At 48.9% G+C, this 22,959-nt stretch overlaps 1 protein-coding gene across 1 annotated transcript; it reads right to left on the bottom strand.

Annotated features, from left to right (window-relative positions):
• Positions 1 to 23: 23 nt before the first annotated feature.
• Positions 24 to 22,680, bottom strand: LOC145360013 (uncharacterized). The gene is made up of 4 exons (XM_080214916.1): positions 22,555 to 22,680; positions 9,301 to 9,416; positions 9,060 to 9,184; positions 24 to 1,626 (listed from the first exon to the last, which is right to left on the bottom strand). The coding sequence occupies exons 1-4, from the start codon at positions 22,678 to 22,680 to the stop codon at positions 497 to 499; spliced, it is 1,497 nt and encodes a 498-aa protein (XP_080071042.1). The 3' UTR covers positions 24 to 496.
• Positions 22,681 to 22,959: the final 279 nt, after the last annotated feature.

Here is a 22,959-nt window from a genome sequence, read left to right as displayed (position 1 = left end):
TGCACGCCCCCCCCCCCCCCCCCCCCTCCCCAGAAGAGGTTGTTGGTGATCTGAACACCTAGAAACCTGAAGCACCATTTCTGCTTCATCCCCGTTGATGTAGACAGGGGCACGTTCTCCTTTACACTTCCTGAAATCAATGACAATCTCCTTCGTTTTGTTGACATTGATTATTGTGGCCACACCGGTTCCATCTCTGTATTTCTGATCCCCCAAATGTCCCTCGATCCCTTTAACCCCAAGAGCTATATTTAATTTCTTGAAATCAGACAATGTTTTAGCCCCAGCTACTTTCTGTGGGAGTGAATTCCACACATTCCCCACCCTCTGGGTGAAGAAATTTCCCCTCACCTCAGTTCTAAAAGGTTTACCCCTTATCCTCAAACTCTGACCCCTAGTTCTGGACTCCCCCACCATTGGGAACATTCTTTCTGAATCCACTCTGTCTAACCCTGGTAGAATTTTATAAGTTTCTATGAGATCCCCTCTCACTCTTCTAAACTCCAAACTTCTGCATCACATCCAGATCACATTGGATTGCTCCTGTCTGGCTGTATGCTGAATTCTGGAGGTTGCTAAGTGGTTGTGAGACTGGGTTCTGCTCCCTGAATGAGCCCGTCAATGAATTGTTTGTGACGGGAGGCTGTGACGCTGTGTTGTTTGTGACGGGAGGCTGTGACGCTGTGTTTGTGACGGGAGGCTGTGACGCTGTGTTTGTGACGGGAGGCTGTGACGCTGTGTTTGTGACGGGAGGCTGTGACGCTGTGTTTGTGACGGGAGGCTGTGACGCTGTGTTTGTGACGGGAGGCTGTGACGCTGTGTTTGTGACGGGAGGCTGTGACGCTGTGTTGTTTGTGACGGGAGGCTGTGACGCTGTGTTGTTTGTGACGGGAGGCTGTGACGCTGTGTTGTTTGTGACGGGAGGCTGTGACGCTGTGTTTGTGATGGGAGGCTGTGACGCTGTGTTTGCGGCGGGAGGCTGTGACGCTGTGTTTGTGATGGGAGGCTGTGACGCTGTGTTGTTTGTGACGGGAGGCTGTGACGCTGTGTTGTTTGTGACGGGAGGCTGTGACGCTGTGTTGTTTGTGACGGGAGGCTGTGACGCTGGGGTGTTTGTGACGGGAGGCTGTGACGCTGTGTTTGTGATGGGAGGCTGTGACGCTGGGGTGTTTGTGACGGGAGGCTGTGACGCTGTGTTGTTTGTGACGGGAGGCTGTGACACTGTGTTTGTGACGGGAGGCTGTGACGCTGTGTTTGTGATGGGAGGCTGTGACGCTGTGTTGTTTGTGACGGGAGGCTGTGACGCTGTGTTTGTGACGGGAGGCTGTGACGCTGTGTTGTTTGTGACGGGAGGCTGTGACGCTGTGTTGTTTGTGACGGGAGGCTGTGACGCTGTGTTGTTTGTGACGGGAGGCTGTGACGCTGTGTTGTTTGTGACGGGAGGCTGTGACGCTGTGTTGTTTGTGACGGGAGGCTGTGACGCTGTGTTGTTTGTGACGGGAGGCTGTGACGCTGGGGTGTATCTCTCATATCTAACATCAGTCTGTCGCCAATTGTAAGAATGGGACTGGTCAATATTTAATGTCCTGTTTTCCCAATTGTCTGGAAAATGTTCCTGAGCTGCTGCTTATCTGGGAACGGGATACTGTGAATTCTGTTAAAGCTCAAAACAGAAAATACTGGGAAAAGCTGAGCAGCACAGGCAGCAAGTGCTGAGGGAGAGTTAATGGTTCAACACTTTATTTAATGTTGGGAATGGTTGTATTACTGGAGAATTACTTGATGTATTACTCAGCAATTCCTGTAGCAAGTTTCACCAGTTATGTTATATTAATGTGAAATAAGACTTGCAGTGGGAATAGCCGGGGCTGATTTTAACTTGACTCTGTTTGCACTGGATAGCATTAGTTTCAAAATCTGTAAATCTCCACACCAGGTTAAAGTCCAATTGGTTTATTTGGCAGCACAGGCTTTCGTCAGGTGAGTGAAGAGTTGTGTTCATAAACAGGACATATAAAGACACAAACTCAATTACAAGATAATGGTTGGAATGTGAGTCTTTACAGCTAATCAAGTCTTAAAGCTACAGACAATGTGAGTGGAGAGAGGGTTAAGCACAGGTTAAAGAGATAGAACATAGAACATAGAACACTACAGCACAAACAGGCCCTTCGGCCCACAAGTTGCACCGACCACATCACCTACCAACCTACAGACCTATCTATAACCCTCAATCTCATTAAACCCCATATACTCATCCAGAAGTCTTTTAAAAGACCCCAGCGAGTTCGCCTCCACCACCACTGATGGCAGCCGATTCCATTCACTCACCACCCTCTGAGTGAAAAACTTACCCCTAACATCACTTCTGAACCTCCCTCCCCGCACCTTAAATCTGTGTCCTCTCGTAGCGACCATTTCAAACCGGGGAAATAGCCTCTGAGAGTCCACCCTATCTATTCCTCTCAACATTTTGTAAACTTCTATCAGGTCGCCTCTCAACCTTCGTCTCTCCAGGGAAAAGAGTCCCAGCTCCCTCAACCTAACTTCATAAGGCATGCCTCCCAGTCCAGGCAACATCCTTGTAAATCTCCTCTGCACCCTTTCAATAGCTTCTACATCTTTCCTATAGTGAGGCGACCAGAACTGCGCACAATACTCCAAATGAGGCCTGACAAGGGTCTTATAAAGTTCCAGCATTACCTCCCGACTCCTAAACTCAATCCCTCGATTAATGAAGGCCAGTACACCATACGCCTTCTTGACCACCTCCTCCACCTGCGAGGCCGATTTAAGAGTCCTGTGGACCCGGACCCCAAGATCCTTCTGCTCCTCAACACTACTCAGACTTCTGCCCTTAATAGTGTACTCGTTCATCCCGTTGGTTCTGCCAAAATGGACGACAACACATTTATCCGCGTTGAAGTCCATCTGCCACTTCTCCGCCCAGTCCTGCATCCTATCTATGTCCTGCTGCAACCTTTGCCATCCTTCCAGATCATCCACAACACCACCGACCTTCGTGTCATCAGCGAACTTACTTACCCATCCCTCCACTTCCTCATCCAGGTCATTTATGAAAATGACAAACAACAAGGGTCCCAGAACAGATCCTTGAGGCACTCCGCTGGTGACTGACCTCCATTCAGAAAAAGCCCCATCCACAACCACTCTCTGCCTTCTGCAGGCAAGCCAGTTCTGGATCCACAAGGCCAAAGGCCCTTGGATCCCATGCCCTCTCACCTTCTCAAGAAGTCTTGCATGGGGGACCTTATCAAACGCCTTGCTGAAGTCCATGTACACTACGTCCACGGCACTTCCTTCGTCAATGTGTTCAGTCACATTATCGAAGAACTCAACTAGGCTTGTAAGGCACGACCTGCCCTTGACAAATCCATGCTGACTATTCCTGATCATGTCAAACCTCTCCAAATGTTCGTAAATCTTGTCCCTCAGAAGCCTCTCCATCAGCTTACCAACCACTGAGGTCAGACTCACCGGTCGGTAATTTCCCGGGCTATCTCTGTTCCCTTTCTTAAAAATAGGAACTACATCCGCAATCCTCCAATCCTCTGGAACCTCTCCCGTCTCCATTGACGACGCAAAGATCATCGCCAGGGGCTCTGCAATCTCTTCCCTCGCCTCCCACAGTATCCTGGGGTACATCCCATCTGGTCCCGGCGACTTATCTACCTTGATAGAATTCAAAAGTTCCAACACATCCTCCTCCTTAATATTCACGTACTCAATCCTTTCCATCTGCTGCAAATCCATAACAAAATCTCCCAGATCGGCTTCCACCGTGAATACTGAGGCGAAGTACTCGTTAAGCACCTCCGCCATTTCTTCTGGTTCCACACAAACCTTTCCCCCCTCACCTTTTATCGGTCCTATCCCTTCTCTTCTTATCCTTTTACCTTTCACATATTTATAGAAGGCCTTGGGATTCTCCTTAATCTTACTCGCCAAGGTCTTCTCATGACCCCTTCTGGCTCTCCTAATTTCCCTTTTAAGTTCCCTCCTACAGTCCTTATACTCCTCAAGATCTTTAACATCTCCTAATTCCCTGAACCTCTTGTACACCTTCCTTTTCTTCCTGACTAGGTTCAACACATCCTTTGTGCACCACGGTTCCCTCGACCCACCAAACCCCCCTCGTCTCATCGGAACGTTGTCATTCAGAGCTCTAGACACACATTCCTTGAATATCTGCCACCTTCCTTCGGTACTTTTCCCTAAGAACGCCTCCTTCCAGTTTATTTGTCCAAGTAACTTGTCTCCAGACAGTACAGTAAGTGAGATTTTACAAACCCAGGCAAGTCATGGGGGTTACAGATAGTGCGACATGAACCCAAGATCCCTGTTGAGACCGTCCTCATGTGTGCGGAACTTGGCTATCGGTCTCTGCTCAACGACTCTGCGCTGTCCGAAAGCTCGTGCTACCAAATAAACCTGTTGGACTGTAACCCGGTGTTGTCAGACTTCTTACTGTGCCCACCCCAGCCCAACACCGGCATCTCCACATCGTTTCAAAATCTGTGTCATATCAGCACGTTTAGTTTGATTGTAATCGTGAGCTACCTCCCAATTGTTAGGACTGCTTTTAACTGTGTGTTTTTCTAATTCCTACCTCCTGGTTAAACCACTTGAGATCTGGTCGTGGTATTCTGAATGCCGAAACTGACCCATCCTCTGATAAATCAGGGTCTGAATTCTCCCTGTGGAAAGGAGATTAAGGTGGGCTCATATCTTGAGAAACAGATGGTTTTTTTTTAAATGTTTGAAGCGAGGGAGACCAGAAGATTGTATAAGATCTCATTTTGCATTCTGTCTATCCTGGAGATGTTTGAAGAAATAAATGGTTTAAACCAATTGCAGTGCCTTGATATCCATTTTCTCACCGCTCTTTCTTCCTCTCTCTTCACAATTTTCTGCTAAGTTATGCACTCAGATTACAGGTGGGATACAGGACAAGGTTACTGAGAGATTGTCTCTGTTAAAGTTTATTTACTAGTCATAAGTGGGCTTACATTAACACTGCAATGAAGTTACTATGGAAATCCCCTAGTCGCCACACTCTGGCTTCTGTTCGGGTTACACTGAGGGAGAATTTAGCGCGGCCAATGCACCCTAACCAGCACGTCTTCCAGACAGTGGGAGGAAATCGGATCACCTGGAGGAAACCCATGCAGACACGGGGAGAATGTGCAGACTCCCACACAGACAGTGACCCAAGTCAGGAATTGAACCCAGGTCCCTGACGCTGTGAAACAGCAGTGCTAACCCACTGTGCCATCGTGCCAGCCCTATTCTTCACCTGAATAAGGCAGGTTAGAGGGGGAACTGATACAGCAACTTCCTATCCTTCATTATGGGATGTGGGCAGCATTTATTTCCCATCCTTAATTGTCCTTGAAGTGAGTGTCTTGTTTGGCCATTTCAGAATCACCCACATTGCTGTGTCTCTGGCATCACGTGTAGACCAGATTGGGCGAGTTTGACAGATTTCCTTCCCTAAAGGATATTACTGATGTAATAGTTATGAGGAACTGATGACCAGCAAGGCAGGTAAATGGGCAAGGGTTTATCTGGGGCAAAATAACTCTATACAGGATGGGGATAAGAATAATTCCAAACTCCACAACTCAATAAAACAAAGGAGATTGTCATCGACTTCAGGAAGTGTAAAGGAGAACATGCCCCTGTCTACATCAATGGGGATGAAGTAGAAAGGATCGAGAGCTTCAAGTTTCTAGGTGTCCAGATCACCAACAACCTGTCCTGGTGCCCCTATGCCGACACTATAGTTAAGAAAGCCCATCAACGCCTCTACTTTCTCAGAAGACTAAGGAAATTTGACATGTCAGCTATGACTCTTACCAACTTTTACAGATACACCATAGAAAGCATTCTTTCTGGTTGTATCACAGCGTGGTATGGGCTCCTGCTCTGCCCAAGACCACAAGGAACTACAAAAGGTTGTGAATGTAGCCCAATCCATCACACAAACCAGCCTCCCATCCATCGGTTCTGTCTACACTTCCCGCTGCCTCGGCAAAGCAGCCAGCATAATTAAGGGTCCCACACACCCCGGACATTCTCTCTTCCACCTTCTTACATCAGGAAAAAGGTATAGAAGTGTGAGGATACCTCAATTGACTCAAGAGCAGCTTCTTCCCTGCTGCTGTCAGACTTTTGAATGGACCTACTTTGTATTAAGTTGATCTTTCTCTACACCCTAGCTATGACAGTAACACTACATTCTGCACTCTCTCCTTTCCTTCTCTATGAACAGTATGCTTTGTCTGTATGACGCGCAAGAAACACTACTTCTCACTGCATGTTAATACATGTGACAATAATAAGAACATGAGAACTAGGAGCAGGAGTGGGCCATCTGGCCTCTCGAGCCTGCTCCGCCATTCAATAAGATCATGGCTGATCTTTTTGTGGACTCAGCTCCACTTACCCACCCGCTCACCATAACCCTTAATTCCTTTACTGTTCAAAAATGTATCTATCCTTGCCTTAAAAACATTCAATGAGGGAGCCTCAACTGTTTCACTGGGCAGGGAATTCCACAGATTCACAACCCTTTGTGTGAAGAAATTCCTCCTCAACTCAGTCCCAAATCTTCCCCTTATTTTGAGACCATGCCCCCAAGTTCTAGTTGCATCCGCCAGTGGAAACAATTTCCCTGCTTCTATCTTATCCATTCCCTTCGTAATCTTATGTGTTTCTGTAAGATCTCCCCTCATTCTTTTGAATTCCAATGAGTATAACCTCAGTCTATTCAGTCTCTCCTCATAAGCCAATCCTCTCAACTCCAGAATCAACCTAGTGAATCTCCTCTGCACCCCCTCCAGTGCCAGTATATCCTTTCTCAAGTAAGGAGACCAAAACTGTACACAGTTAATAAATCCAATCAAATCAAATCAAGTTAACCAATCCAATCAAATCCCAGCCTTGAACTTCCATAAAGCCAGCTCGATTCATGCGCCTCATCACGATTGGCCCAACAGGTCATGTGATCCTCCAAGAACTCACCCCTTAAAGGGGCACACCACCACATCCTTTAAGTCTTTCACGAATATTTTACAATGACAGCAACACTATTTACAATATTATAGTGAGAAAGTTAACACAGTCTCTCTGGAGACTGATAATTTTTGAAATTCTTTAACAGGTGGTTCAATGTATTGAGATGGATAGAAAACTGATTGGCAGAGAGGAAGCAAAGAGTAGGGATTAATGGGGGCTTTTCAAATTGGCCAGCAGTAACTAGCGGGGTGCCACAGGGATCGGTGCTGGGACCCCAGCTATTCACAATATATATTAATGATTTGGATGAGGGAACAAAATGTAACATCTCAAAGTTTACAGATGATACCAAACTGGGTGGGAGGGTGAACTGTGACGAGGATACAGAGATCCTTCAGAATGATCTGGACAGGTTGGGTGAGTGGGCTAATCAATGGCAGATGCAGTATAATTTGGATAAATGTGAGGTTATTCACTTTGGAAACAAAAACAAGAAGGCAGATTACTACCTGAATGGCTGTAAATTGGGAGAGGGGAGTGTGCAGAGGGACCTGGGTGTCCTTGTGTACCAGTCACTGAAGGTAAGCGTGCAGGTACAGCAGGCGGTAAAGAAGGCAAATGGTATGTTGGCCTTCATTGTGAGAGGTTTTGAGTACAGGAGCAGGGATGTGTTGTTACAATTATCCAGGGCCTTGGTGAGGCCACACCTAGAGTATTGCGTGCAGTTTGGGTCTCCTTTTCTGAGGAAGGATGTTCTTGCTCTCGAGGGAGTGCAGTGAAGGTTTACCAGACTGATTCCGGAGATGGTGGGACTGATGTATGAGGAGAGACTGACGAGGTTAGGATTGTTTTCACTGGAGTTCAGATGAATGAGGGGGGGGGGGATTTCATAGAGACTTATAAAATTCTAACAGGACTAGACAGGGTAGATGCAGGGAGGAGTCCAGAACCAGGGGTCACAGTCTGAGGATTCGGGGTAGACCATTTAGGACGGAGGTGAGGAGACATTTCTTCACCCGGTGAGCCTGTGGAATTCATTCCCACAGGAAGTAGTTGACGCCAAAACATTGAATGTATCCAAGAGGGGGTTGGATATAGCACTGGGGGTGAATGGGATCAAAGGTTATGGGGAGAAAGCAGGATGAGGCTGTTGAGTTGGATGATCAGCCGTGATGGTAATGAATGGGGGAGCAGGCTCGAAGGGCCAAATGGCCTCCTCCCTGCTCCTACCTTCTGTGTTTCTATCAGTCGAGGTAGTTTTATCTTGAACAACAGCAGGAAAGCTTTCAGTTTGTGAAGGTTCTCTATTATATATCCCCTCTCCACTGGAATGTTAGCTGAGAGTTACTGGATTTGGTTGTGTTTACAGTTGCTGGAGCCACTCTGCCCAGCCTGGTAAGGACAGGGTGCTGACTTGGTAATGGTTCTCTCGTCCTCAGGTGGCCCACAAGTTGCTTCATTCTCTTCCTTCATAAACATCCAATCATAGAATCCCTACAGCGCAGAAAGAGGCCATTCGGCCCATTGTGTCTGCACTGAGGACAATCCCTCCCAGGCCCTATTCCCATAACCTCACATATTTACCCTGACACTAAGGGGCAATTCAGCACGGCCAATTCACCTAACCCGCACATCTTTGGACTGTGGGAGGAAACCGGAGCACCCGGAGGAAACCCACGCAGACACAGGGGAGAAAGTAACCCGAGGCCGGAATTGGACCCGGGTTCCTGGCACTGGGAGGCAGCCGTGTTAACCATTGTGCCACCGTGCTGCCCAATCCTTCTGACACTGGACCTGCCTTGGCCACAACCGTCGCAGTGATCCCATTCAGACAAACATTCAGGGTTCTTACATAAACTCAACCACCCGAAAATCCCTCTCACCCCTCGAGGAATCTTGTGCTGGAACTTTATCGCCCTGCCCGGAATGGGAATCGAGGCGGGCGAGGGGTGGTCACCTTGGGTGGGATTTTACGGTTTCGGGATGAGCGAGGCTGTAAATCCCACCCATAATCTCACTTTTGTGCATTCCCAAATCGCCAGATGTGGGAAGATTAGATTGAGTTTTATTCCATGGAAAGTTCAGCAGTGGGAACCCCTGTGAGCAGCACATGGAGATGTTCTGTACGGTTTCAGAAACCGGGCTAAAGGGACAGAGGACTGTTTCTCATGTTTAAACATCGGGACGTCCTGTTTGGGACCTGGGGGTGGGGGGGGGGGGTGGGGGGCTGTTCTAACCTGCCGGATCCCATCGATTTACATAAAGAGTTGCGTGTGAATGCAGTCCCATTGCCAGAGAGCAGCATTCCGGCTAATCCACGTGTGGTGACGTCGGCTGTAGTTTATCAGATGTGACGAGGAGGTTGCGATCTTCACCTTGAGCAGGAACAACGTGGAGTCACCCCACAGCCACCTGACCAAACTCACAAAGAGCTGAGGGTGGGAGACCTTTCTCTGCTCAACACTGATCATAAACAGAACATTCTAGATAGAATCATACAATCCTACAGTGCAGGGGGAGGCCATTCAGCCCATCGAGTCTGCACCGACAACAACCCCACCCAAGTCCTATTCCCAAAACCCCCATGCATTTACCCTGGCCAATCCACCTAACCAGCATGTCTCCAGACTGAGGGAGGAAACCGGAGCACCCGGAGAAAACCCATGCAGACACGGGGAGAATGTGCAAACTCCACACAGACAGTGACCCAAGCCAGGAATCGAACCCGAGTCCCTGGCGCTGTGAGGCAGCACTGTGCTAACCCACTGTGTCACCGTGTCACCCAAATGTAGAACAGAGGTTTGAAAAACTGCTTGAAGGAGAGGTGAATGTGTGAGATTCAAAGAACAAAGAAAATTCCAGCACAGGAACAGGCCCTTTGGCCCTCCAAGCCTGCACTGACCATGCTGCCCCCGACTGAACTAAAACCCCCTACCCTTCTGGGGACCAGATCCCTGTATTCCCATCTCATTCATGTATTTGTCAAGACACCGCTTAAAATTCACTATCGTATCCGCTTCCACTCCTTCCCCTGACAACGAGTTCCAGGCACCCACCACCCTCTGTGTAAAAAATCTGCCTCGTACATCTCCTTTAAACCTTGCCCCTCACACCTTAAACCTGTGCCCCCTAGTAATTGACTCTTCCACCCTGGCAAAAAGCTTCTGACTATCCACTCTGTCCATGCCCCTCACAATCTTGTAGACTTCTATCAGATCTCCCCTCAACCTCTGTCGCTCCAGTGAGAACAAACCATGTTTCTCCAACCTCTCCTCATAGCTAATGCCCTCCATACCAGGCAACATCCTGGTAAATCTTTTCTGTACCCTCTCCAAAGCCTCCACATCCTTCTGATAATGTGGTGACCAGAATTGAACACTATATTCCAAGTGCAGCCTCACTAAGGTTCTATAAAGCATCAACATGACTTGCCAATTTTTAAACTCAATGCCCCGGCCGATGAAGGCAAGCATGCCGTATGCCTTCTTGACTACCTTCTCCACCTGCATTGCCACTTTCAGTGACCTGTGTATCTGTACACCCAGATCCCTCTGTCTATCAATACTCTTCAGGGTTCTGCCATTTACTGTCTATTTCCTATCTGTATTAGACCTTCCAAAATGCATTACCTCACATGTGTAAGCTGTGAGGCCAAGCTGTGTGTCTGGATAGCAATTCACAATTAGAGTGGATGAAGGAATGGAGAGAGATAAGAAGTGAGTGTGATTAGGAGCTAGCGGAGGGTAAAGGCTGGACAGGAGGATTGAATTTTGTGTTTGCAAGTTCCGACTCTTCGGATTCGAGGTTATTCCCGGAAATCCCAACCATCCTTAGTAACGACGGGAATCCCTGCACCGGTGAACCAGTTTGTTTACTGGGTTTCCTTTCTATCAGCAGACCAAAACCAAGCACTCTGAGAGTGATGGAGCCTCTCACCAGTTATCAGTATCGGTGGAAGGTCGTCCACTCTCTCAGCTTTCACTATAAAACACAACACTCTTTCCATTGGTCTTAACTTAAAACCTGCCTTTCTAAGTACTGAATGAAAGATTGGATTATCATAACTCGATTCACATCCTCGCAATATCCCAAAACTCCTTACAGCCACTGGAGTGTTTGCTGAAATTACTCTCTGTTGTAAAGTAGGAAATGCAGGCAGAGCAAGATCCCAAAAGTCGCAATGTGACAATGGCTGGGCCATCGGTTTTCGTGGGATACTTTGAAGGATGAAGATTTGGGGCCAGGACTCTGGAGAGGTCTATCCCCAGTTTTTTTCCACATACTGATAGAAATAAGATTTGGAGAAATATGGCCTAAGGAGGGAAAGTCAGCACGGCTTTGTACGGGGCAGGTCGGGTCTTACTGACTTGGTTGAATTGTTTTGAGGAGGTGACGAAGGTGATTGACACGGACAGAGCAGTGGGTGTTGTCTACATGGATCTTAGTAAGGCTTTCGACAAGATCCCTCATGGGCCGAATGGCCTCCTTCTGGAGGGATTTTCCAGAAGATGAAGATGCCTGGGATCCACAGTAACCTGGCCACTTGGATTCGGAATTAGCTTTCCCGTAATGTCAGAGAGTAACGGTGGAAGGGTGTTATTCTGGCTGGAGGTCCGTGACTAGTGGGGTTCTGCAGGGATGTGTACTGGGACCTCTGCTGTTTGTGATATATATAAATGACTTGGAAGAAAACACAGGTGTGTGGGTAAATAAGTTTGCAGAGACACAAAGATAGGTGAAGTTGTGGATAATGTAGAAGGTTGTTCAAGGATACAGCGGGATAGAGATCAGTTACAGATATGGGCAGAGAAATGGCAGATGGAGTTTAATCCGGGAAGTGTGAGGTGCTGCACTTTGGGAGATTGAATGTTAAGGGTAAATATACAATTAATGGCAGGACCCTGAACAGCATCGATGTACAGAGGGAGCTTGGGGTTCAAGTCCATCGCTCCCAGAAAATGGCCACAGGAGTAGATAGGGTGGTAAAGAAGGAATACAGCACGCTTGTCTTTATTGGTCGGGGCTTTGAGTACAAGGATCAGGATGTCATGTTACAGCTTTCTAAAACTCTGGTTAGGCTGCACTTAGAGAGGATTGTGTTCAGTTCTGGTCACCCACATTACAGGAAGGATGTGGGAATAATTTCCACTGATTCATCAGCCCCTGGCTGAACTGTCCCAGCCTCTCCTCCTAGCTGGAGATCTTTCATCTGAGCAGAGCTCCCGGGCTGGATGGCAGCAGGAAGCCCACCTCCCCCTCACTTCATCTTCATTCTAACACTATCATCAAATGGAAAATAGTTCATCTGGACTCAGAACATTCTGGAAGAATTTGTTTTTCAAAGGCACTGCTGATTAAAGGATTAAATCGAGGTCTCTGCTTGTTGCTGTGTCGAGAAAAAAGCAGCATTTTACATGAAAAGGGAATGGTCCAGCCGTCACTAGGTTAACGTTCTACACACGTGTGTTTGGACTTTCAGAGCACGGCTCCTTCACCCGCAGTGTGGGCCCACATATAAACCCGCTGGACTTTAACCTGGTACAACTTCAACAAGACGTCCCAACTCCTGTATCCAATGTTCTGACCAATGAAACCAAGCATGCTGAATGCCTTCTTCACCACTCTGTCCACCTGTGACTCCACTTTCAAGGAGCTGTGAACCTGTACCCCTAGATCTCTTTGTTCTGTAACTCTCCCCAACGCCCTACCATTAACTGAGTAATTCCTGCCCTGGTTCAATCAACCAAACTGCATCACCCCACGTTTATCTAAATTAAACTCTATTGACCATTCGTCAGCCCACTGACCCAATTGATCAAGATCCCATTGCAATTGGAGATAACATTCTTCACTGTCCACTATGCCACCAATCTTGGTGACATCTGCAAACTTACTAACTATGCCCCCTATATTCTCATCCAAATCATTAATATAACAGAAGTTGTTCTGAAGTTGCTCTACATTCTGAAATCGATTGAGTTTCCCTCAGTGTCTGTCTGAGTAGTAATGCAAGAATCATCAATCGTTTCACAGGCCGGTGCTGAGAGATCGCTGGATAACCTGGATTCCATTTCCAGCTATCCTTGTCCCTTGAACCACTGATCTTGAGCTGTTCAAACCATAAAAATGTTGGTGGATTTCCTCAGTTTTTGTGATTATTTTTGGAGCTTTTGTGTGTGTGAGAGGCAGTTAGGGCATTTAGAGTAATTATTGCAATTTATATGTCATATTCGATATAAATAAGTTTGCATTTCCACTTGATGAGTCTGGTTTATAATTAATGACTGATTGTATTGATTATTCAAGAATAAGTGATGCTGAGGTTTCTCAGTAAAGCACATTTCTGCATCGCCAGCTGGAGAAATGATTGAAATCTAAGCTGTGACCCTTGGAGTGATGGAATTAAACAGAGAGGAAGCATTCCTCCCTCTCTCTTCTGTGACAACACTCAGGAGAATTCAGCGGCAAATTTGCAATGAAACTGAGTGATGGTCTTCAGCGTAATCTTCAAACTCTCAACTGGGGCCAGAATACTCATCCTGTGAAGGGAATTGAGCAGTGTGAGAGAGGTCGGAGCTGACTGAGGTCACACAGGCACACCCTCAGCCTTTCAACCTCAGAAAAAGAGTTAGCAGCTGAGACAGCATCGCAATGGGCCAAAGGCCTTTGCTGCGCTGCACTACTCTACGTCTTAGTGAGGTTCCAGAAACTTCCACACTGATAATCAAAAGAGGGAGGGCAAAAGTACGACATGACTCAACTCAAAGGCTAATGTCATGCTAATGACACTGTGGTAGCGTGGCCCCTTTAAGGGGGTGACCCCTCCCCCCGAGGGTCATGTGACTGGGCCAGACCCTATGGAGAGGCAGTCTGGGAAGCCCAGCCAATCAGGAGCAAGGCTGTGTGCCCTGGGCCAGGGAGGAACTGAAGTTGGAACCAGGGAGAGGTAAGTAGACGAGAATCCAGTCAGATCAATAATCTGTGTCTAAAGTTAAAGTTAATTAGTCATAAGTAGTCTTACATTAACACTGCAATGAAGTTACTGTGAAAATCCCCAAGTCGCCGCACTCCGGTGCCTGTTTGGGTCAATGCACCCTAACCAGCACCTCTTTCAGACTGTGGGAGGAAACCGGAGCACCTGGAGGAAACCCACACAGACATGGGGAGAACATGCAAACTCCACATAGACAGTGGCCTGAGCCAGGAATCGAACCCAACGCTGTGAGGCAGCAGTGCTAACCCACTGTGCCACCATGTCACCCATAATTATGTATTAAAATAATAATAATGTGTTCATTGTTAAACACACAATAAATCACCTTCAACTTTACCCCACACACACTCCCTGGAGTCCATCAGATATTTCCTATCAAACATTCAGGAGTATTAAGAAACAAACTAGGGCCCCACAAACTTTATCACTATCACCATTAACATCACCTCAGTGTCATTACGCACCAAACACTCCCAGGACAGGTACAGCACGGGGTTAGATACAGAGTAAAGCTCCCTCTACACTGTCCCCCATCAAACACTCCCAGGACAGGTACAGCACGGGGTTAGATACAGAGTAAAGCTCCCTCTACACTGTCCCCCCATCAAACACTCCCAGGACAGGGACAGCACGGGGTTAGATACAGAGTAAAGCTCCCTCTACACTGTCCCCCCATCAAACATTCCCAGGACAGGTACAGCACGGGGTTAGATACAGAGTAAAGCTCCCTCTACACTGTCCCCCCATCAAACACTCCCAGGACAGGTACAGCACGGGGTTAGATACAGAGTAAAGCTCCCTCTACACTGTCCCCATCAAACACTCCCAGGACAGGTACAGCACGGGGTTAGATACAGAGTAAAGCTCCCTCTACACTGTCCCCCATCAAACACGCCCAGGACAGGTACAGCATGGGGTTAGATACAGAGTAAAGCTCCCTCTACACTGTCCCCATCAAACACTCCCAGGACAAGTACAGCACGGGGTTAGATACAGAGTAAAGCTCCCTCTACACTGTCCCCCCATCAAACACTCCCAGGACAGGTACAGCACGGGGTTAGATACAGAGTAAAGCTCCCTCTACACTGTCCCCCATCAAACACCCCCAGGACAGGTACAGCATGGGGTTAGATACAGAGTAAAGCTCCCTCTACACTGTCCCCATCAAACACTCCCAGGACAGGTACAGCACAGGGTTAGATACAGAGTAAAGCTCTCTCTACACTGTCCCCCATCAAACACCCCCAGGACAGGTACAGCACGGGGTTAGATACAGAGTAAAGCTCCCTCTACACTGTCCCCCATCAAACACTCCCAGGACAGGGACAGCACGGGGTTAGATACAGAGTAAAGCTCCCTCTACACTGTCCCCCATCAAACATCCCCAGGACAGGTACAGCACAGAGTTAGATACAGAGTAAAGCTCCCTCTACACTGTCCCCAATCAAACACTCCCAGGACAGGTACAGCACGGGGTTAGATACAGAGTAAAGCTCCCTCTACACTGTCCACCATCAAACACTCCCAGGACAGGCACAGCACGGGGTTAGATACAGAGTAAAGCTCCCTCTACACTGTCCCCCCATCAAACACTCCCAGGACAGGTACAGCACGGGGTTAGATACAGAGTAAAGCCCTATCTACAGTTTACTTTCCCCTGTGCTGTGCCTGTGCTGAGTTTTGTGAGGATGCGATAAAGCTCTGTGTGGTCTGGAGTATAAATCTGGCAGTTACACAGTTAATTTGAGGAAGTCAGCATTTTCCTTATGCAGCACAGTCCTTGGTGCATTTGATTTTAATTTTTAAGTTTCTGGTAACTCAGTAAACCAAGAATTGTGACCTTGTGAGTCCTGGTTGTTTACTATTCACATCATCGGACGGAGTAATGATTAATGATATATTACTGGACATAAGAACATAAGATCTAGGAGCAGGAGTGGGCCATCTGGTCCCTCGAGCCTGCTCTGCCATTCAATAAGATCGTGGCTGATCTTTTTGTGGACTCAGCTCCACTTACCTGCCCACTCACCATAATCCTTAATTCCTTTACTGTTCAAAAATTTATCTATCCTTGCCTTAAAAACATTCAATGAGGGAGCCTCAACTGCTTCACTGGGCAGGGAATTCCACAGATTCACAACCCTTTGTGTGAAGAAGTTCCTCCTCAACTCAGTCCCAAATCTTCCCCTTATTTTGAGACCATGCTCCCTAGTTCTAGTTTCACCCACCAGTGGAAACAACGTCCCTGCTTCTATCTTATCCATTCGCTTCATAATCTTATATCTTTCTGTAAGATCTCCCCTCATTCTTCTGAATTCCAGTGAGTATAGCCCCAGTCTACTCAGTCTCTCCTCATAAGCCAACTCTCTCAACTCCAGAATCAACCTAGTGAATCTCCTCTGCACCCCCTCCAGTGCCAGTATATCCTTTCTCAAGTAAGGAGACCAAAACCCCCTTTGAGGAGGTAACTAAGTGTGTGGATGAAGGTAGAGCAGTTGTTGTCATATACATGGATTTTAGTAAGGCGTTTGAGAAGGTTCCCCATGGTAGACTCATGAAGAAAGTAAGGAGGTGTGGGATAGAAGGAAACTTGACCGATTGGATAATTAACTGGCTGTCTCATAGAAGACAGAGGGTGGTGGTGGAGGGAAAATTTTCAGACTGGAGGCCAGTTACCAGCGGTGTACCACAGGGATCAGTGCTGGGTCCTCTGCTATTTGTGATTTTTATCAATGGAAGAGGGGGCTGAAGGGTGGGTTAGTAAATTTGCTGATGACACCAAGATTGGTGGAGTAGTGGATGAGGTGGGGGGCTCTTGTAGGCTGCGAAGAGACATTGATAGGATGCAGAGCTGGGCCGAAAAGTGGCAGATGGAGTTTAACCCTGATAAGTGTGAGGTGATTCATTTTGGTAGGACAAACTTGAATGTGGATTACAAGATCAACGGCAGGGTTCTGAGGAATGTGGAAGAACAGAGAGATCTTGGGGTTCATATCCACAGATCCCTGAAGGTTACCACTCAAGTGGATAGAGCCGTGAAGAAGGTTTATAGTGTGTTAGTGTTTATTAACAGGGGGATTGAGTTTAAGAGCCGTGGGGTTATGCTGCAACTATACTGGACCTTGGTGAGACCACATTTGGAATATTGTGTTCAGTTCTGGTCACCTCACTATAAGAAGGATGTGGAAGCATTGGAGAGAGTGCAGAGGAGATTTACCAGGATGCTGCCTGGTTTGGAGGGTAGGTCTTATGAGGAAAGGTTGAAGGAGCTGGGGCTTTTCTCTTTAGAGCGGAGGAGGATGAGAGGCGACTTAATAGAGGTTTATAAGATGATGAGGGGGATTGATAGAGTGGACGTTCGGAGACTATTTCCTCAGGTGGATGTAGCTGTTACTAGGGGGCATAACTATAAGGTTCATGGTGGGAGATATAGGAGGGATGTCCGAGGTAGATTCTTTACTCAGAGAGTGGTTGGAGTGTGGAATACACTGCCTGCTGTGATAGTGGAGTCGGACACTTTAGGAACTTTCAAGTGGTTATTGGATAGGCACATGGAGCACTCCAGAATGATAGGGAGTGGGATAGCTTGATCTTGGGTTTGGACAAAGCTCGGTACAACATCGAGGGCCGAAGGGCCTGTACTGTGCTGTACTGTTCTATGTTTCTATGTTCTAACCATGGAGACAGAAAGCAGGAAACTATAAACCAGGCAACCTCACATCGGTCAAAGAACAAAGAAAATTCCAGCACAGGAACAGGCCCTTCGCCCCTCCAAGCCTGTACTGTCCATGCTGCCCGACTGAACTAAAACCCCCTACCCTTCCGGGGACCATATCCCTCTATTCCCATCCTATTCATGGATTTGTCCAGACACCCCTTAAAACTCACTATCGTATCCACTTCCACTCCCTCCCCCGGCAGCGAGTTCCAGGCACCCACCACCCTCTGTGTAAAAATCTGCCTCGTACATCTCCTTTAAACCTTGCCCCTCACACCTTAAACCTGTGCCCCCTAGTAATTGACTCTTCCACCCTGGGAAAAAGCTTCTGACTATCCACTCTGTCCATGCCCCTCATAATCTTGTACATAAGAACATAAGAAATAGGAGCAGGAGTAGGCCATCTGGCCCTTCGAGCCTGCCCCGCCATTCAATAAGATCACGGCTGATCTGTCGTGGCTCAGTTCCACATTCCCGCCCTCTCCCCATAACCCTTAATCCCCTCGCTTATCAAAAACCCATCAACCCACGTCTTAAAAATATTTAGCGAGGCAGCCTCCACCACTTCAACGGGCAGAGAATTCCAGAGATTCACCACCCTTTGAGTGAAGAAGTTCCTCCTCAACTCCGTTCTAAACCGCCCCCCCTTTATCTTGAGGCTGTGCCCTCTAGTCCTACTGTCCTTTCTGAGCAGGAAGAGCCTCTCCACCTCTATCCTATCCATCCCATTCATCATCTTATACGTCTCAATGAGATCTCCCCTCATTCTTCTAAACTCTAACGAGTACAAGCCTAGTTTATTCAGCCTCTCCTCATAGCTCAACCCCCTCAACTCCGGTATCAGCCTAGTAAACCTCCTCTGCACTCCCTCCAAGGCCAAAATATCCTTGCGTAAGTACGGCGACCAAAACTGCACACAGTACTCCAGCTGTGGCCTCACCAATGCCCTATACAGCTGCAGCAAGACCTCCCTACTTTTATATTCAATCCCCCTCGCTATGAAGGCCAGCATCCCATTCGCCTTCCTGACCACCTGCTGCACCTGCAAGCTGGGTTTTTGCGACTCATGCACAAGGACCCCGAGGTCCCTCTGCACCGTCGCCTGCTGCAGTTTTTCGCCACATAAGTGATAGTCCTTCCTACCATTCTTCCTACCAAAGTGGACCACCTCACACTTGCCAACATTAAATTCCATTTGCCATTTCCTGGCCCATTCGCCCAGCGAATGTAGACTTCTATCAGGTCTCCCCTCAACCTCCATCGCTCCAATGAGAACAAACCAAGTTTCCCCAACCTCTCCTCATAGCTAATGCTAATGCTTGTGGGTGGCATGGTAGCACAGTGGTTAGCACTGCTGCTTCACAGCTCCAGGGACCTGGGTTCAATTCTCAGCTCGGGTCACTGTCTGTGTGGAGTTTGCACATTCTCCTCGTGTCTCCGTGGGTTTCCTCCGGGTGCTCCAGTTTCCTCCCACAGTCTAAAGATGAGCGGGTTAGGTTGATTGGCCATGCTAAAATTGCCCCTTAGTGTCCAGGGGTGCATAGGTTAGAGAGTTAGTGGGTATGATATGGGGGTAGGGTCTGGGTGGGATTGTGTTCGGTGCAGACTCGATGGGCTGAAGGGCCTCTTTCTGCACTGTGGGTTCTATGCCCTCCATACCAGGTAACATTCTGTCAATCTTTTCTGTATCCTCTCCAAAGCCCCAGTCATTGGGAATTTGTTAGAATCCATTATTACGGAGATTAGATACTTTGAAATTCATTGTGACCAGGCAGAGTCAATACGGTTTTATGAAAGGGAAATTGTGTTTACGTCATTTACTGAGGATGTTTGAGGACTTAACAAGCAAGGTGGGTACAGGGGAACCTACAAACCTGGTGTTACATGAATTTTCAAAAGGCACTTGATAAAATGTCACAGAAAATGTTCCTACGCCAGTCAAGTATATCACGTGTAAACATGTTAACACTGATAGAGGTTTGGTTAGGCAACTGGAATCAGAGTAGGGATAAATGGGTCTTTATCAGATTGGAAGCTGTAACAAATGGATCAGTGTTGGGGCAACAAATATTTACAATCTACACCAATGATGTGGATGGAGGGAGTGAATATTTGTAGCTAAATTTGCCGATAACACCAAGATAGGCTGGAAGATAAGCTATAGAATCCTTACAGTGCAAAAGGAGGCCATTTGGCCCAACAAGTCTGCACCAGCACCAATCTCACTCAGGCTCTATCCCCGTAGCCCCAAGGCTAGGAAGGTAAATGGAATGTTTATTACGAGGTGAATGGAATATAGAAGCAGGAAGTTTTACTGCAGCTGGACAGGACCTTGGAGAGATCAGATCTGGAATACCGGGGACAGTATTATAAAAGGATATTGTGGTGTTTGGAGGAGTTCAGGGAAGGTTCACCAGCCTCATTCAGGAATGAAAGGGTTATCCTAGGAAGAAAGGTGGACCTTTGGAGTTTAGTGGGATGAGAGGTGATGGTATTGAAACGTACAAGATCCTGGGAGGACTGGACAGGGAGAGGACTGGACAGGGAGAGGATTGGACAGGGAGAGGATTGGACAGGGAGAGGATTGGACAGGGAGAGGATTGGACAGGGAGAGGACTGGACAGGGAGAGGATTGGACAGGGAGAGGATTGGACAGGGAGAGGATTGGACAGGGAGAGGACTGGACAGGGAGAGGATTGGACAGGGAGGGGACTGGACAGGGAGAGGATTGGACAGGGAGAGGATTGGACAGGGAGAGGACTGGACAGGGAGAGGATTGGACAGGGAGGGGACTGGACAGGGAGAGGATTGGACAGGGAGAGGATTGGACAGGGAGGGGACTGGACAGGGAGAGGATTGGACAGGGAGGGGATTGGACAGGGAGAGGATTGGACAGGGAGAGGATTGGACAGGGAGAGGACTGGACAGGGAGAGGATTGGACAGGGAGGGGACTGGACAGGGAGAGGATTGGACAGGGAGGGGACTGGACAGGGAGAGGATTGGACAGGGAGAGGATTGGACAGGGAGAGGATTGGACAGGGAGGGGACTGGACAGGGAGAGGATTGGACAGGGAGAGGATTGGACAGGGAGAGGATTGGACAGGGAGAGGATTGGACAGGGAGAGGACTGGACAGGGAGAGGACTGGACAGGGAGAGGACTGGACAGGGAGAGGACTGGACAGGGAGAGGATTGGACAGGGAGAGGATTGGACAGGGAGAGGACTGGACAGGGAGAGGATGTTCCCAATGGTGGGGGTGTCCAGAATCAGGGCTCACAGCCTGAGGTTACAGGGCAGACCCGTTTAGGGCAGAGATGAGAAGAAATGTCTTCACCCAGAGAGTGGACAGACTGTGGAATTCACTACCACAGAAAGTAGCAGAGGGAGTGGGGGTGGGGGAGAGGAGGGAGTGGGGGAGAGGAGGGGGTGGGGGTGGGGGAGAGGAGGGAGTGGGGGTGGGGGAGAGGAGGGGGTGGGGGTGGGGGAGAGGAGGGAGTGGGGGAGAGGGAGAGGAGGGGGTGGGGGTGGGGGAGAGGAGGGAGTGGGGGTGGGGGAGAGGAGGCCACAAACATTGAATGTTTTGGAGAAGCAGTTGGAGGGAGAATTTGAGGTGAAAGAGATGGAAGGATATCGGGGGGGGGGGGGTGAGGGGAGGGGGGGGATCAGGTTATGGAGTTGGACGATCAGCCATTATCAAACTGAATGGTGGAGCAGGATAGAGGGAGCGAACGGCCTCCTCCTGCTCCTGTTCTCCATGTTTCTATCCACAGGGAACGCTGGTATGGAACTAGCAAAGCTCTGTTTGTTGATAGCTTTGGGAATTGTGAAGCTATAACCCGTCACTATGCTCTGCTGCATTCATCCTGAGAATCTATCCTTGTCCCATATCCGCGTAGCTGAAGTGATAAACAGTATCCCGCTGCCCAAATACTTTCCCTGGGATCAGGAAATATCCCGTCTCCTCCAATAGCTTCAGGCAGTAAAACAGGTCGGGTTCCTGGTGTAGGAGCTGAAAGACAGTTAGTGAAATCCTCACTGACTGATTCTAACCATTGGGTTACTGACACTGGGACAGAATCACCCCCTGTCCCAATCAGGGGTAACAATATCACCCCCTCACCCTGAAAACTGTCATCGAAACACAGTGTACTCACCCCATCTGCCGCACCCCCCCCCCACATCACCCTGCCTCCCCGCTGTCCACCACCGCCCCACCTCACCACTTCCCACCCCACCCCGCCCCCACTCCCCACTACCCCCCACCCCCCACCCCACCCCGCCCCCGCTCCCCACTGTCCCCCACCCCCCACCCCACCCCACCCTGCCCCCGCTCCCCACTACCCCCCACTCCCCACCCCACCCCGCCCCCGCTCCCCACTGTCCCCCACCCCCCACCCCACCCCACCCCGCCCCCACTCCCCACTACCCCCCACCCCCCACCCCACCCCGCCCCCGCTCCCCACTGTCCCCCACCCCCCACCCCACCCCACCCTGCCCCCGCTCCCCACTACCCCCACTCCCCACCCCACCCCACCCCCGCTCCCCACTGTCCCCCACCCCGCTACCCCCCACCCCACCCACCCTGCCCCCATGCCACAGCCTCCCACCCCACTGCTCCCCAACCCATCTCACCACCCCCCCGCCCCACCAACCCCACCCCCCCCCCCACCCCACTGCCACCCCCCCCCCCCCCCCCCCCCCCCCCCCATACTACAGCCAGACTCCAGGTGTGATGGTTTGGACCTGTCCAGCAGTAAGTGTCTGGTTGCTGTCGCTCCCAGTTATTTCCCCCTTTTTTACCTTGGCTTTCTCCCTGGCTTTGGCTGGGATCTCAATCCTCGGGAAGGTGTAAATGTGAACGGGATGGCAGCACATCCCTGGGACACTGTTGAACATTTGCTCAGTAAGGTGAGCTTTCTCAGTCATCTCTTCCTGAAAGTTCTGCTTCTCCTGTTAAATGAAAATATTGTCAAAGCTTTGCGCAGAGCCAGGGAACCGTTACATCCGAACTCCGCCAATCGGCTTCGGAAAAATCCGTGAATTGGGAGCATTTCACCATTGGATGTTCAATCAGAGAGAAGTCATGGATCAGAATGGATCATGAAGCCATTCAGTGAGATCATGACTGCAATTATATAGGGCATTGGTGAGGCCACACCTGGAGTATTGTGTACAGTTTTGACGTCCTTATCTGAGGAAGGATGT

This window comes from Carcharhinus amblyrhynchos, chromosome 2 (genome assembly GCF_965287045.1).
Source record: "Carcharhinus amblyrhynchos chromosome 2, sCarAmb.v2.hapA, whole genome shotgun sequence".
NCBI classification, from domain to species: domain Eukaryota; kingdom Metazoa; phylum Chordata; class Chondrichthyes; order Carcharhiniformes; family Carcharhinidae; genus Carcharhinus; species Carcharhinus amblyrhynchos.
The sequence above is the reverse complement of the archived record's forward strand: the minus strand, read 5'-3'. Positions and strand labels throughout refer to the sequence as shown.

Coding starts and splice junctions, on each gene's coding strand:
- LOC145360013 (XM_080214916.1), bottom strand. CDS start 22,680: ATGACTGAGAAAGCTCACCTTACTGAGCAAATGTTCAACAGTGTCCCA. Junction 9,185..9,300: donor ATTCACACGCAACTCTTTAT/GTAAATCGATGG, acceptor CTGTCCCTTTAG/CCCGGTTTCTGAAACCGTAC. Junction 1,627..9,059: donor CGATTTGGGAATGCACAAAA/GTGAGATTATGG, acceptor TTCCCAGATAAG/CAGCAGCTCAGGAACATTTT.